Consider the following 12,365-nt stretch of genomic DNA (forward strand, 5'->3'; position numbering starts at 1 on the left):
GAACGGAAAAAATGTCATTAAAATCCCCAAGGTAGCATTTTCGTTGATTTAAATCACGAAGTCTTCATTTGTTGAAAAAAATCCTCACTCTTTTCTTGACTTCTATTTAAATCATGAAGTCTTGTTGACTTCGCCGTTTGAAGCACAACGTTAACTGGCCAGACGTAGATATTAAACGAGGTTAATTAGGCGTTAACAAAATTCATTAATTACATCCCTAAATCGAACCCGATTATCAATTCCTCTCAAAATCCCCAAATCACAAATCCTAATTTGCGATTCCTCCTTTTTTCTTCGATTGGATCTTCTTCTTCGAATTCAACTGATGATTCCGGCTCCACAAACACACTTCGATGGCACTCCACGGTCAAACAAAGCTACCACTGATGTCTCTGAGCTAGAACTCATCTGTTGAACTCGAAGAAGAAGAGAGAAATCGAAGAAGAAAATAGATTATCGATTGGGGTTTGAAATTTGGGGAAAATGAGAATCGATTTCTCAATTTGAGGGTTTTAGGGTGTTATAAACAGTGTCGTTTTGCTATTAACGGATCTCGTTAACAGAAAATTAACCACGTCTAATTTCTCCATTTGGCCACTTAACGTTATGCCTCAAAAGGCAAAGTCAACAAGAGTTTGCGAATTATTTGGAAGTTAACAAAAGATTTTTGTTTTTTACCTCCAAATCCAGAGTTTATGCTTTAAATCAACGAAAATGCTAACTTGGGGATTTTAATGATATTTTTCCTTTTTAGAATACTCAACTTAAACTAATCCTAAGTTTTAAAATACCGTGAGAAAAATGTATTAAAATGGTAAATAATAATAATAATAAAGTGTAGTAGTGGTGAAAATTAACAGGGAACAATTAATGTATGGAGTTTTCAAAAAAATTCATTCTCATGTTAAGATCGCTGAATCACCATTTATTATGAAATTATTAAAAAGTCAACATCTTATTATTACTATTATTACTATTTTTGATAATTTTTTAAATATATTTGAATAGTCATTAAATTTTTTAAATAGGACACAACTTTTTTGTTTTTCAAAAATTTAAATTGGTGAATAAAGTTAAAATTTTTCACGGAATGTTATTTATTTTTAAGATTATTGTGATAATTAATTTTTTAAATATACTCGAATAGTCATCAGATTTTTTAAAATTGGAAAATAAGTTTTGCATTTCAAAAAGTTAAATAAATGAATAAGTTTTTAATAGTTTGTGAATGTAATTAACTTATAATTAAATATGTTATGAAAATAATAATAAAATAATTACTTATATGTTATGGTTTTAATAGTTGATTATTTTTTAAAACTAATAGAAATAAACATTACCTTTATTCTAAGGGTGAGTTACTAGAATATTGCATAAAAGCTTCCTTATTACAAAAGCAACATACAATTGTTTGTAATGACTAGACTAACACCTTGTGCCTATACTACCCCTGAAACTAATATTGAGAAAAAACGTAATTACGGCTAATGCCATTAGAAAAAAAAAACATTGGAAGTTGAGACTAAGTCTACCGATCCTTTGATAGTAGATTTATACACGTGGACTGATTAAAGGTGTACGTCAGATATTTTTGGTACACTTAGTTGTAGTCTTGGTACACTTATCGGTCACTGTAGATGGTACACTTAGTTGTAGTGTTGGTACACTTATCGGTGGACGTACATGAAATCGGTTCGGTAGATTAAGTTGGTAGAGGAATTTCCCTTTGATGATAGACTTTTGTTTTTAGCGCGTGTAGCGGCAAATGTAAAAGGGTGGGAAAATATTTATGGTAGACTAATGGCCTGTTGTGACAGATTTTTGCGACAGCCTTCTCTCCTTACAGATATTTTTGGTATACTTTGTTTGTTTTTTGAAATAGTTTTCGTAGTGTTGTGGTAGGCTTCTTGTCCGTGGTAGATTTAGTAAGCAAAATTGACAGCTGTAAAGTCTTACCACACTAGACGAAAACAACAACAAATAACTCAAGAAGCTCTGACGTAGATTGAAGACTTGTATATTCACGATATAGACATTTCCACCTTCATAATTACTAAAGCAAAATTAAAACAGTAGACAAACAAAGATATCATGTCATGCCGGCAAATCTTTTAAGTCTTAAAAACAACAACAATAAACGCAAGAAGCTTGTTTTAGGAGAAATTAATACAGACCTGTGGATAGTGATGTAAAGCCTCATGAGCTCTTTCATCTTTTCATCACCAAATCCCAACATGTGGGAAAACAAATTTGCACCATGATACAAAAATAGAAGTAAAGAGTACACTATCAGTACCGAAAACTCAGAAGCTACAAGAAACATGAAAAATATCACAGAAATATATACTCTTCACTAATCTCCGATAAACATACGCAGCTACAACAGGAACACGAGCAATCAGGTTGAGACAATCCTCATATGTTGGCTCCTAGAACCTGGACAAAATGATTTTTGTTATGATACCAGCTACTATGAAACGCTGTCAATAACTAAACCAGAAACTTGAAAAGCACACTTTGATATTGATATAAGGTAAAGAAAATTAGCATTCCGCTAAAAATTGAAAAAAGAAGAAAATAAGCTTTAACCCATCTCACAACAAGAACAAACAAAACAAGTGTACAAGTACAGAGAACCACACAATTGTATCATACCAACCTTTGGCCGTCTGAACGAACAATACTCACTAGTGACCACGACGTGTGACAGAGTTGTCCATGATGCATCATCAAGCACAAGAAAATAAACATGAAGCTGCAATGCAAAAGATAAAACGAGCATTGAGATAAAAGAGAAAGAGAGAGTCAGACAAAGAGAGAGAGAGTAAAAAAGGAAATTACTGATTCAATGCATCACCTGAGAGCACACAAAATGAAAGTCTCTTTATCAGTCAAACATTGGCCTTGCTGCAACAGCTTATATTAAGTATGGAGAGACCACGATTGAACTTCCCTGGATTGTTCACTATACCTTCCTGGATTGTTCTTCGAAAGTCAAGAAACTCAGACCCTGTAGTGGTAATTTACTTAAACAGAATTATTCATTTACAAACTTAAACATGAACAATGGAATTAGCTCTAATGTGTTGCTGAAGTATTTTGTTGTTGTTGTGTCATGAATATTATTTAGTTGAACTTGCTTACATATATGACATTTTTGAGTGGAACAGTTTTACAGGGTTCAAGTAAGTTTGCAATCCCCTGAAGGTGTTACCACAATGCGAGGAGTGTTGAGAAGATTTAATGATTTTCTTAAGCTATTATCCGATGTAAGTACTTGAATTTAAGGGGTTGTACTACTCTCCGTTATTTATGTATGATTAAATATAATGTGGTTGATGCCATATATGTTTTCCTTGCAGCTTAAAAGAACATTTCCTAGAAAAAGTTTTCCATCAGCTCCTCCCAAAGGGCTCTTGCGTATGAAAAGCAGAGCAGTGTTAGAAGAGGTATGCATTTTTTTTTCTGGGGCTAAGGAACTGAATGAGATCACTTGTGTTATTCTCAATAACTTTTCTGTTTAGTGCTACTTTTTCCCCTTCCTCCAATTCTTCCCAACCAAGATTAAGTACGAATAATGCAGATTGATGGTAGACTTCATGTGTATAAATATATGGAAAGCCATGTCCCAACAGAAAAATTACAATTATTCGTGTAAACTATTTGTTTCACAAGTGATAGTTGTGACCTCGTTGCAGAGAAGGTGCTCTCTTGAGGAGTGGATACCGAAGCTTTTATCTGATATAGAATTGGCAAGAAGTGTCGTAGTTGCATCCTTTCTTGAACTAGAAGCTGCTGCTAGGTCTGGTATGAGCTATTACAGTATGCACTTAAGTCGTGCATTGGTCAGTTCTGTGATATGTGATTAGAGTCTAACATGATCTTGCTTTTCAGCATGCCAAGATGTAGATCAGAATGCCTCTGATGCCAATAATGATAGAAATAGCACAAGTTCGTCTCCTTTGGTTCACCCAAGTCTGAGCTTGTTTCATGCGGGTGGGAGTTCTCTTACATCTGACTATGGCAGTGATACTGCTTACGAAACATCTGAGCTTGGATCACCAAGTTTAGGACAGGATGATATTTCTGAAATTGGCACCGAAGATCTAACTCTGGATGAGGATATTACAAATCCAATAGAGAAGCTTGTTAACTTCAGCATGTCCAACATTGACGAGGGACTTTCAATGAGCCAAACTATTCTTGAGCAGCTTGAAGACTTTCCCAAGCATAAAGCTCGCTCAAGATATGTCAATAATATCCTAGGGAAGGATGTGTACAATGGAAATGCTTCTAAAGGTGTATTTCTTGCTAACAATGGCTCACGACTTCTCTCTGAACCAGAATCATCTCACTCAGTAATGCATGATAGAAAGCTTTCTGTTGAGAGTGCTGATGGGTTTGCTCTACACACTGGTGAAACATCAACATCTGGATCGAACTTCTCATAGAAAGATTCCAATGCCTGAAAAAAAAGAAAAAGCAACTTTTTATATACAAGAATTCGAGATAGGGAAACCAAGACAGGTAAAAAAAACATAAATAATGCTTATACGAGCCTGCGGCAGTTCTGAAACCAAACACCATCTGGTTTATCTCAATCGAGACATCGTGGAACATCTCTCATCTAAATGTGCGTGTACTCAGCAAGAACATCTGGGAAACACCATAAACAGAGGACCAACAATAGCCCATATTAGATAAAGCAACCACTAGGCAAAAGGTTTATGGATGAAAGGTAACCTGAAAGTTAAACTCTGAAATCATACGCACTGCCACAATGCTTTCTCTCAGCACCTCCCACACTGTAATCCCGTGCCTATTCGATCTGCATCAAAGAAAGACAGAGATGTTTTCACTTACATAGAAAGAAAAAAAAAATCGGTTGAGAGATGTAGTGCAGAGAAGACAAAAACCATCCATCAAAACCATCACTCATCGATAAAAGGAAGAACAAGAGATAAATCATGTTTCAAAAGTCCCTGATGGCACAGTCAAAAATTCAAAATCTAGTCAATTAAAAAAAGAGATAGCTGACATATATTACCTGAATAAACTACATGTCCAGCCTTTTGCATCAGAGGAGCTTAGAGTTACCTGAATATTCCTCATGATTCCAAATTAAACAACACTAAATATAAGACATGAATCATAAGATTAAAAACCACATCAATCATTGACAGAGAAATGAAAAAAGCAAATCAAGATTCTTCCTAATTCTCTCCTTTTCAAAGATCGAAACAAAAAAAAAAAAAATTGGATACCTCACAAGAGATAACATCGGTTCTGGGATCACCAGGCAATTCCTTAACAAAGGAGTGGTCCCAGTTAAAATCTTCGACCTTCCATTTAACCTTACAACAACCTTCATCAACAGCTCCAAGAGTTTGATTCTGCAGATCTTTCGCTAAAGAATCAGTAGATGAATCTGTTACAGTCGTCGGAGACGAAGACGAAGCCGAAGAAGACTCCATCCGACCGAAGGAAGATCAGGTCAATCGAAATTGTCGGCGAAAGGAGAGACAAAAAGGGAGTTTCGAAGTTGAACTGAAGAGATGAAGTGGTCGGAGGTAGAAGAGAGACGACGGACAACACACACGCAACAACATTTCTTCTTTCCTTCTTCACAAAAAATTCGTACGACATTGAAAATAAACACTAGATCTACAACTAGATCTACTTTGTTCTTGAGAGAGAAAGAGAGAAAGTGAGAAAGTGAACAGTGAGATTATCTCCGGTGAGTCGGGTGAGATTATCGGCTTTCGGGCTGACCCGGATACCCAAAGAATCGTTGTCTCTGCTGCAATCTTGAAGCTCTTTCTGGACTCGACTGAAATCTATCATTTTTTTGATATATCTCCTCTGATTGAAATATCTCAAAGAAAAGAGAGAGAAAACCCTAACAAGAAAAAAAGATTGAAACTTTTATTGGAGAAGTAAAGCTTTTTTCTTGTATCTTATGGGAATTTATCCAACAGTCGATTCTTTTCTTGCAGAATCAGAGTAAAGGAGGATTTGACAAAAATCAAACAAACATCGATTCAAAAAGAAATAAAAACAAAAACAAGAAAACAAGAGCAAGAACATAAGATCTTAAGTTTTTTTCGACCAAATTTAATTATAAATGGCATACATCATAATAAAACACACAACCCTGGTTCATATGTAATTTACAAATTTTTATGTGTTTTTCTAGTAAGACAGAAATCTCAACGTAGTAGTCTAGTAATAAACCTACTTTTATGCAATATTCTAGGTAATTTCCCTTATTCTAATGGCATATTTATATAAATAATAATAAAATAATTATTTCCTTATATATTTTAATGGCACAATTAATAAATCAAAAGGTTTGTTTTTGTAAATATGTTTATCTTGAGATGCGTAACTGCAACTAAATCTCCAAATCATTTTGGCAATGATACATTAGCATTTTCAACAAAATGCTTCTCTATTAATATATAGGAGATATTTAGTTGTAATTTAATTCTATTTGATCCATATAGTATAACAAACACTAGATTTTAATCTGCCCTACACCGCGGAGCTCATTATTTATTACTAATTTTTTTTTTTTTTAATTTTTAAGTTTTATTTACTTGTTAATTTTGTTAGCTTAGTTTAGTGTTTAAGATTGTATATTTGTATTTTGATTGTAATTTTAAGATTGAACTCATGGTATACCGTGAAACAATTTGTTTTTTTACATAACATTTATTTCAACTTAGTAAATATGTATATTACTCAATATTGATAGTGTTGAAAAAATAATGAATATAATGTTTTTGTCTGTGTAGATTTGAATTAATGATATTTTAAATTTCTATCAATATCGATCCAAACTCGTCCCATCATATAACCATGTCCCATGATATTTTAGCTCGATGTACAACTTACTTTTAAATATTTATTGTTTTATTTTATAAGGATTAGATGAGTTTAATATGATATTTATTAAAATTGTAAATATTTAAAAAAATATTGATAAGATTTTTGCTTTTTACAAAATTTAAAAATTTATAAAATTTTAATATTTATCACATTTGTAATTTTTTCACGTTTAAATATTTCTAATATATGAAATTTCGTAAATGAGTAAATATATTATTAATATAAATGTTTTATAAAGTTTAACTTTTTCGAAAAATTAAAATTTCTAATTTTTAAAATTATTTTAAAGTATAACTATTTATAATATCTATTTTTAAGTTTATATTTATTTATAATAGTTTAAATTTTTTTGGAAATTTTAATTCTTTGAAATAATTTTAAGAGATATTATTGAAAAAAAATTTCCTTTTTAAGGTGTTGGCAGTTTTAATTTTCGACTAAAATGATATAAAAATCTTAAATTTGAATCTTGACAAAATCTTCTAAATATCTATATTATTAATTGTGAAACATTATATGATAATTTTAAAATCTTTTAATCGTGTTTGGTTATATAGATAGTAGATAAAATTAATTGTGAAGTTGTTACCTTGTAAATAAAATAATTATGAGTATTTTCTAGCAAAATGTACTTCAAAAATACTATAGTAAATGTTTTTTTAAAGACTGACATATATTTATTAAAAAGAAGTTAGTAGTGATATTTGAGATAAAATTAATATTATTAAGCTATTATGTGCTTAGCTTTACACAAGTAAACATTTAAAAATATGGCATACAATGTATACAAATTATGAAGTTAAATAAATAGTTGAACAAAACAAGAAATTAAATAAATAATTAGGATAAGTATTTTATCGAATATTTATATTTACCTTAACATATCACTATGGGAACTGATTTGATGATTCTCTATTTCTTTGTAAGGTTGTTTTGGCTTGGACTTCCATCCCAGGATCCCAATGAAGGCATGAAAAAAAAGAGTATTACTAACCCTCTTGCTTTTTTGAAAGGAAAGCATGTGTGATGGAACATGACTTTTAAACTATATGATTAGTTTTCTAAGTATTTGTTTTTTGGTATGAACTGAAATTCAAATACAATTTAAGAAAATTACTCGCAGCGTAGCGCGGGTGTTAACCTAGTATCTTTAAATACACACATGTACAGAGAATTATAATCTGTATAGAATCGAGATTTGGTAATTTCTTCTTGTCATAAATTAACAATTCTTAATCAGATTAATCAAAAATATATGTTTGATTATATATTTTAACAACAAACACACATAGGGTAATATGGTTAACTTTTTTGTAAACCAAAAATTATTCTCAATTATTAGATGAAACCTGAATTAGCTATATATATATATATTAACTTCAATCATTGGCCTAAAACAAATTTCCTTAAATTTTATCACAAATTTCCATCAATTTATGTGGAATTAATATATCTACCTAAAATTTTCATGTTCAAAACAAATATTTCTAATATATTTTAGTAGTAAATTTTAATAAGTTATCCATTAGGTCTCATATAGCTATAAATATTTTAACTAGGGAAGTACCCGCGCTTAAAGCGCGGTATTAAGATTTTAATAACAACAGTTTTGTTACTTCATGATATATTACTTTTCTGAAAAATATGTAATAATTGACATATTTAAATATAGTATTTTATTTTTTGAAAAATTTTAAAATGTTTTATTGGATTGTCAAGAAGGTTTTGTATTTGCATATATAGGCAAAGATTTATCTTACTAAAGATAAATAATACTCTCAATGTGAAATATTAATTATGTCTTTTAAATAAACAACTAAACTGTGGTAAACAGATATTGAGATTCAATAATGTATTATCTCAATTACAAAATAAAGATGAGAGTAATGCAAAGTTGGATTTCAAGTAGCGGTTAATACAAACATACTAAATTTTATAGACATTCGAAAAGAGACAAATAAACGACCAACACTCCATTCTTTACATTTGAGTGCCTGTAACATCCGTGTTCCGGGAATAGAGTTTGGGTTATGTTGAGTAAACCAAAAGAGTGGATTTTAATTAATTTTGGTTTAATTAAATCCTGGTTTAATCAAATTAAACCAAAAACCCTTATTTCTCCTTCTAATTGTCGACACCTCCTCTCTCCTTTTGGGGCTTTTGTCGTCATTTTCATCAGAGAGAGGGAGAGAAAGAGACATAACTCTTGGTTATTGAGTGTGAAGGAGAAAGAGAAGGAGATCAAGCTTTTTTCTTAGTGTTAAGAGAGAAACAGAACTGTCAGGGTTTGGGAGAAGGAGGATTCAACGGGTCAAATCGTTTTGAAAGGTACTGATTTTTGGTATGGTTGTAGCAAAGATATTTTCGTACACTCGCCTTTTTACAGAAGTGAATTTGGGTTAATATTCTTCATACATCTCCTTTCCTCTCTTTTCTCACTTCTATGGAGCTGATTTCTCCCTAATTTTCTCTTTTTTTTTTCTATCAAAGGTGTAAGCGAATACTGGGGTCATTGGTAATTTACCTACCCCTCGCTTCCAAACTTTGTGTGATCATTTGACTCAAGAGTAGAATAATGAGGTCACAGGTAATTTACCTACCCCTCTAAACTGATCAAAATCATCTCATCTTTTATTCTTTTTTTTCTGATCTTTTTTTTTTCTTTTTCTTAAAGTACTGAAGAGAAGAGAGAGGGGAGACATCTTTGAAAAATTTACACTGTCTTATATGGCCTGAAGAAGAAGTCTAGTCCACTGATTTCCAACTCCCTAGGCAAGAGAATAAGGTCCAATTAAAATCCTGATAAAAGTTGAGACAACGTTAGATCAATCAGATATCCATTGAATAAGGGCTTTCAGGATTGTTGATAAGGCTCATAGTCTTTCTAAGGTTGAGTTATGAGATTAAGCATAAACAAATAATCATTAGAGTGTTAGCCAAATAAGAGAAATCATTAATCAAGATCATAATTCCCAAAGACAAAAAGAAAAATTTTGAAAAATTTGACTCAAACTTTATGGTATTGAGTGACACAACTGAAACTCAAAAACAAAAACGTAGTTAGTAACTAACCTCCCCAGACTTAAACAACACTGTCCCCAGTGTTATCAAGCCTAAGATTGGTCAAAGAAAAATAAAATAAATATAAATGAAAATCAAAAAAAAAAGAAAAACCTACCAGTGGGTTGCCTCCCACTAAGCGCTTGTTTTCAGTCATTAGCTTGACTGTGCTGGAGCTCAGGCATCTGGTGGAACAGAACGTGGCATTGAATGCTTCTGAGACGAATGTCTCATCATCCAAGGTGGTGTATAAGCTTTAGGTGCATGAGGTATGCCAAGGATGTGAGTAACAAGACCAGGACGGGATTTAGGGACGAGTTTGCTTCTCTTATGTCCTGCAAAATCATCAACAGAAGAAACAAGCGCTCTACGATAATCTCGTGGCTTGGTTAACTGCAAAACAGCTTTTGTATCTTTGAAGGTCTTATTGATGATAAGAAGAGGTTTAGGTGTAGAACAGGTGTACCTTTGCCTTACCTGAGGACTCTGGAGTGTGGAGTGGGGGGCTTTTTGTTTGGGCACAGCTTTATGACTTGGAGCATCAGTTTTGGACAAGTTCTGTCTCGGATGTGGAGGAGTGTCGACCGACACTAGTGTTGTGTCGATCGACACTAAGTCTGATGCTCGTGTATTTGCTTCTCTGCAGCTTATCTGAGCAATCTTCTCAACAGAAAATATATGTCCATCAATGGTAGGAGCTCTCCTCAGCTTATCCATCTCAAAATTCATATCATCTCAAAATATTTGTCCATCAATGGTATGTGCCCCTTCTTCACATCATTGATGGCACCAGCTGTAGCCAAGGAAGATCTTCCTAAGATGAGAGGGTCTTTAGGCTTTGTATCATACTTCAACACCACAAAGTCAGTGGAAATCATGAAGTTTCCAACCTTAATTGGAATATCCTCTAAAACACCTTCAGGAATTCTTCGGGATCGATCAGCTAAGATAAGAGAAATCTGAGTTGGCTTGAATTATGTCATCACAAGTCTCACAACAACAGAATGTGGCATCAAGTTGATACTAGAGCCAAGATCACTAATTGAGTGAGAAAACCTTCCTACTGAGATTGAGCAATCAAGTACAAACCTTCCAGGATATGGTAACTTCTTAGCAGTCCTACACTGAATTGTTGCACTCACTTTCTCAAAGACAACCACTTCTTGCTTCCTCTCTTTCCTCCTTTGAACAGGCTGGTTCAACAGAATTGCACTAACATCCTTAGTTACTAGTGCTCCTTCCTCAGGGCTCAAACCATTGGATACATTCTCTTAACATAGCTCTTGAGTGATGGTGAAATCTGTACTCCATCAATCAAAGGCATCTCAATCATCACCTTATCCATCATTGCTTTGCATCTAGCTTCCTCCATCTCCTGCTTATACTTTCGTGGCTTAGGAAAAGGAATCTTAGGTTTGTACACCCTCTCAGCACCTGGAATCGGAGATTTTGTGTTGTTTGGTTCCGTCTGAGATGAGTGTCGACCGACACCTAGTTACCGTCGATCGACACCATCATCTGAGTCGACAGATTTGACGATTTCTCACCCTGTTCTGCAGAAACCATTTCAACAACATCTTCATCTCTCACAGATATGGCATTACAAGCATGCTTGGGGTTTGACTCAGTTCTTCCAGGACGAAAACTCTCTTGTCGTTTTATAGACCCAGTAGTCTGTGCAACTTGACTCTCCAGCTTCTTAACATGAATGTTTAATGCATCTATCTTCCCATTCAGCTCAGTGTAGACATTGTCAATCTTTCAATTGAATGTCACTGTCAAATTCTCTTGTCCCTGAAGAATCTGCTCATGCATGGCCCCCATTCTACTCTCAGAAGAAGTCTGTGGAGGCGGAGACTGATAGGATGAGTTCCCATAGGTCCTTGTGAAGTTGCTCCCTTGTTGCTGCTTCTGATAATCCGGTTTTGGAGTGTAGCCTGAAGAGTTTCCTTTGTAAGGCATGTTGCCTTGCTGATTATCGAATCTCTGACCTTGATTCCCATCTCGATACACATAATTGACATTCTCTTCTGTATTCTCCAGCTCTGGCTCAAATGTCTCAACTTCAGCAGCAAAGTAAACTGACTTCTTACCCACAAGAAGATTGTGAACTGAATCAAGCTTAGCATTAAAAGAAGAAAGCTGGTTTTCATCAAATCCTCCATGCAATCTCTTCCTTTCAGACCTTGCTCTCTTAGTGTTATTACTGGAGGCCAAATTCTCAGTTAAAACTTCAGCATCTTCTGGAAATCTTGTTTTGAAATTCCCATGACTTGCAGCATTCAAGGCTAACTGATACTTCCAGTCACACCCTCTGAAAAAGATACTCAGCAGTTGTACCCTTGTAAGACCATGGTGTGGATAGTCCCTCTGGTAAGCTTTGAACCTCACCCAAGCTGCCTTGAAAGCTTCAT

The 12,365-nt window shown here is 33.7% G+C and overlaps 2 protein-coding genes across 2 annotated transcripts; one reads left to right on the plus strand and one right to left on the minus strand.

The window, feature by feature from the left end:
- Window positions 1-2,928: 2,928 nt before the first annotated feature.
- Window positions 2,929-4,482, plus strand: LOC104787667 (PX domain-containing protein EREL1). Its single transcript, XM_019245384.2, has 5 exons — window positions 2,929-3,018; window positions 3,171-3,269; window positions 3,363-3,449; window positions 3,699-3,807; window positions 3,895-4,482. Exons 1-5 carry the CDS (start codon window positions 2,929-2,931, stop codon window positions 4,449-4,451), a joined length of 942 nt encoding a protein of 313 aa, XP_019100929.2. The 3' UTR covers window positions 4,452-4,482.
- Window positions 3,585-6,258, minus strand: LOC104787666 (uncharacterized). Its single transcript, XM_087451062.1, has 5 exons — window positions 5,265-6,258; window positions 5,048-5,097; window positions 4,744-4,828; window positions 4,560-4,656; window positions 3,585-4,465 (listed from the first exon to the last, which is right to left on the minus strand). Exons 1-4 carry the CDS (start codon window positions 5,472-5,474, stop codon window positions 4,624-4,626), a joined length of 378 nt encoding a protein of 125 aa, XP_087307188.1. The 5' UTR covers window positions 5,475-6,258; the 3' UTR covers window positions 3,585-4,465; window positions 4,560-4,623.
- Between the last annotated feature and the right edge of the window lie 6,107 nt (window positions 6,259-12,365).

This window comes from Camelina sativa, chromosome 5 (assembly GCF_030686135.1).
Source record: "Camelina sativa cultivar CO46 ecotype springtype chromosome 5, ASM3068613v1".
In the NCBI taxonomy this organism is placed as follows: Eukaryota; Viridiplantae; Streptophyta; class Magnoliopsida; order Brassicales; family Brassicaceae; genus Camelina; species Camelina sativa.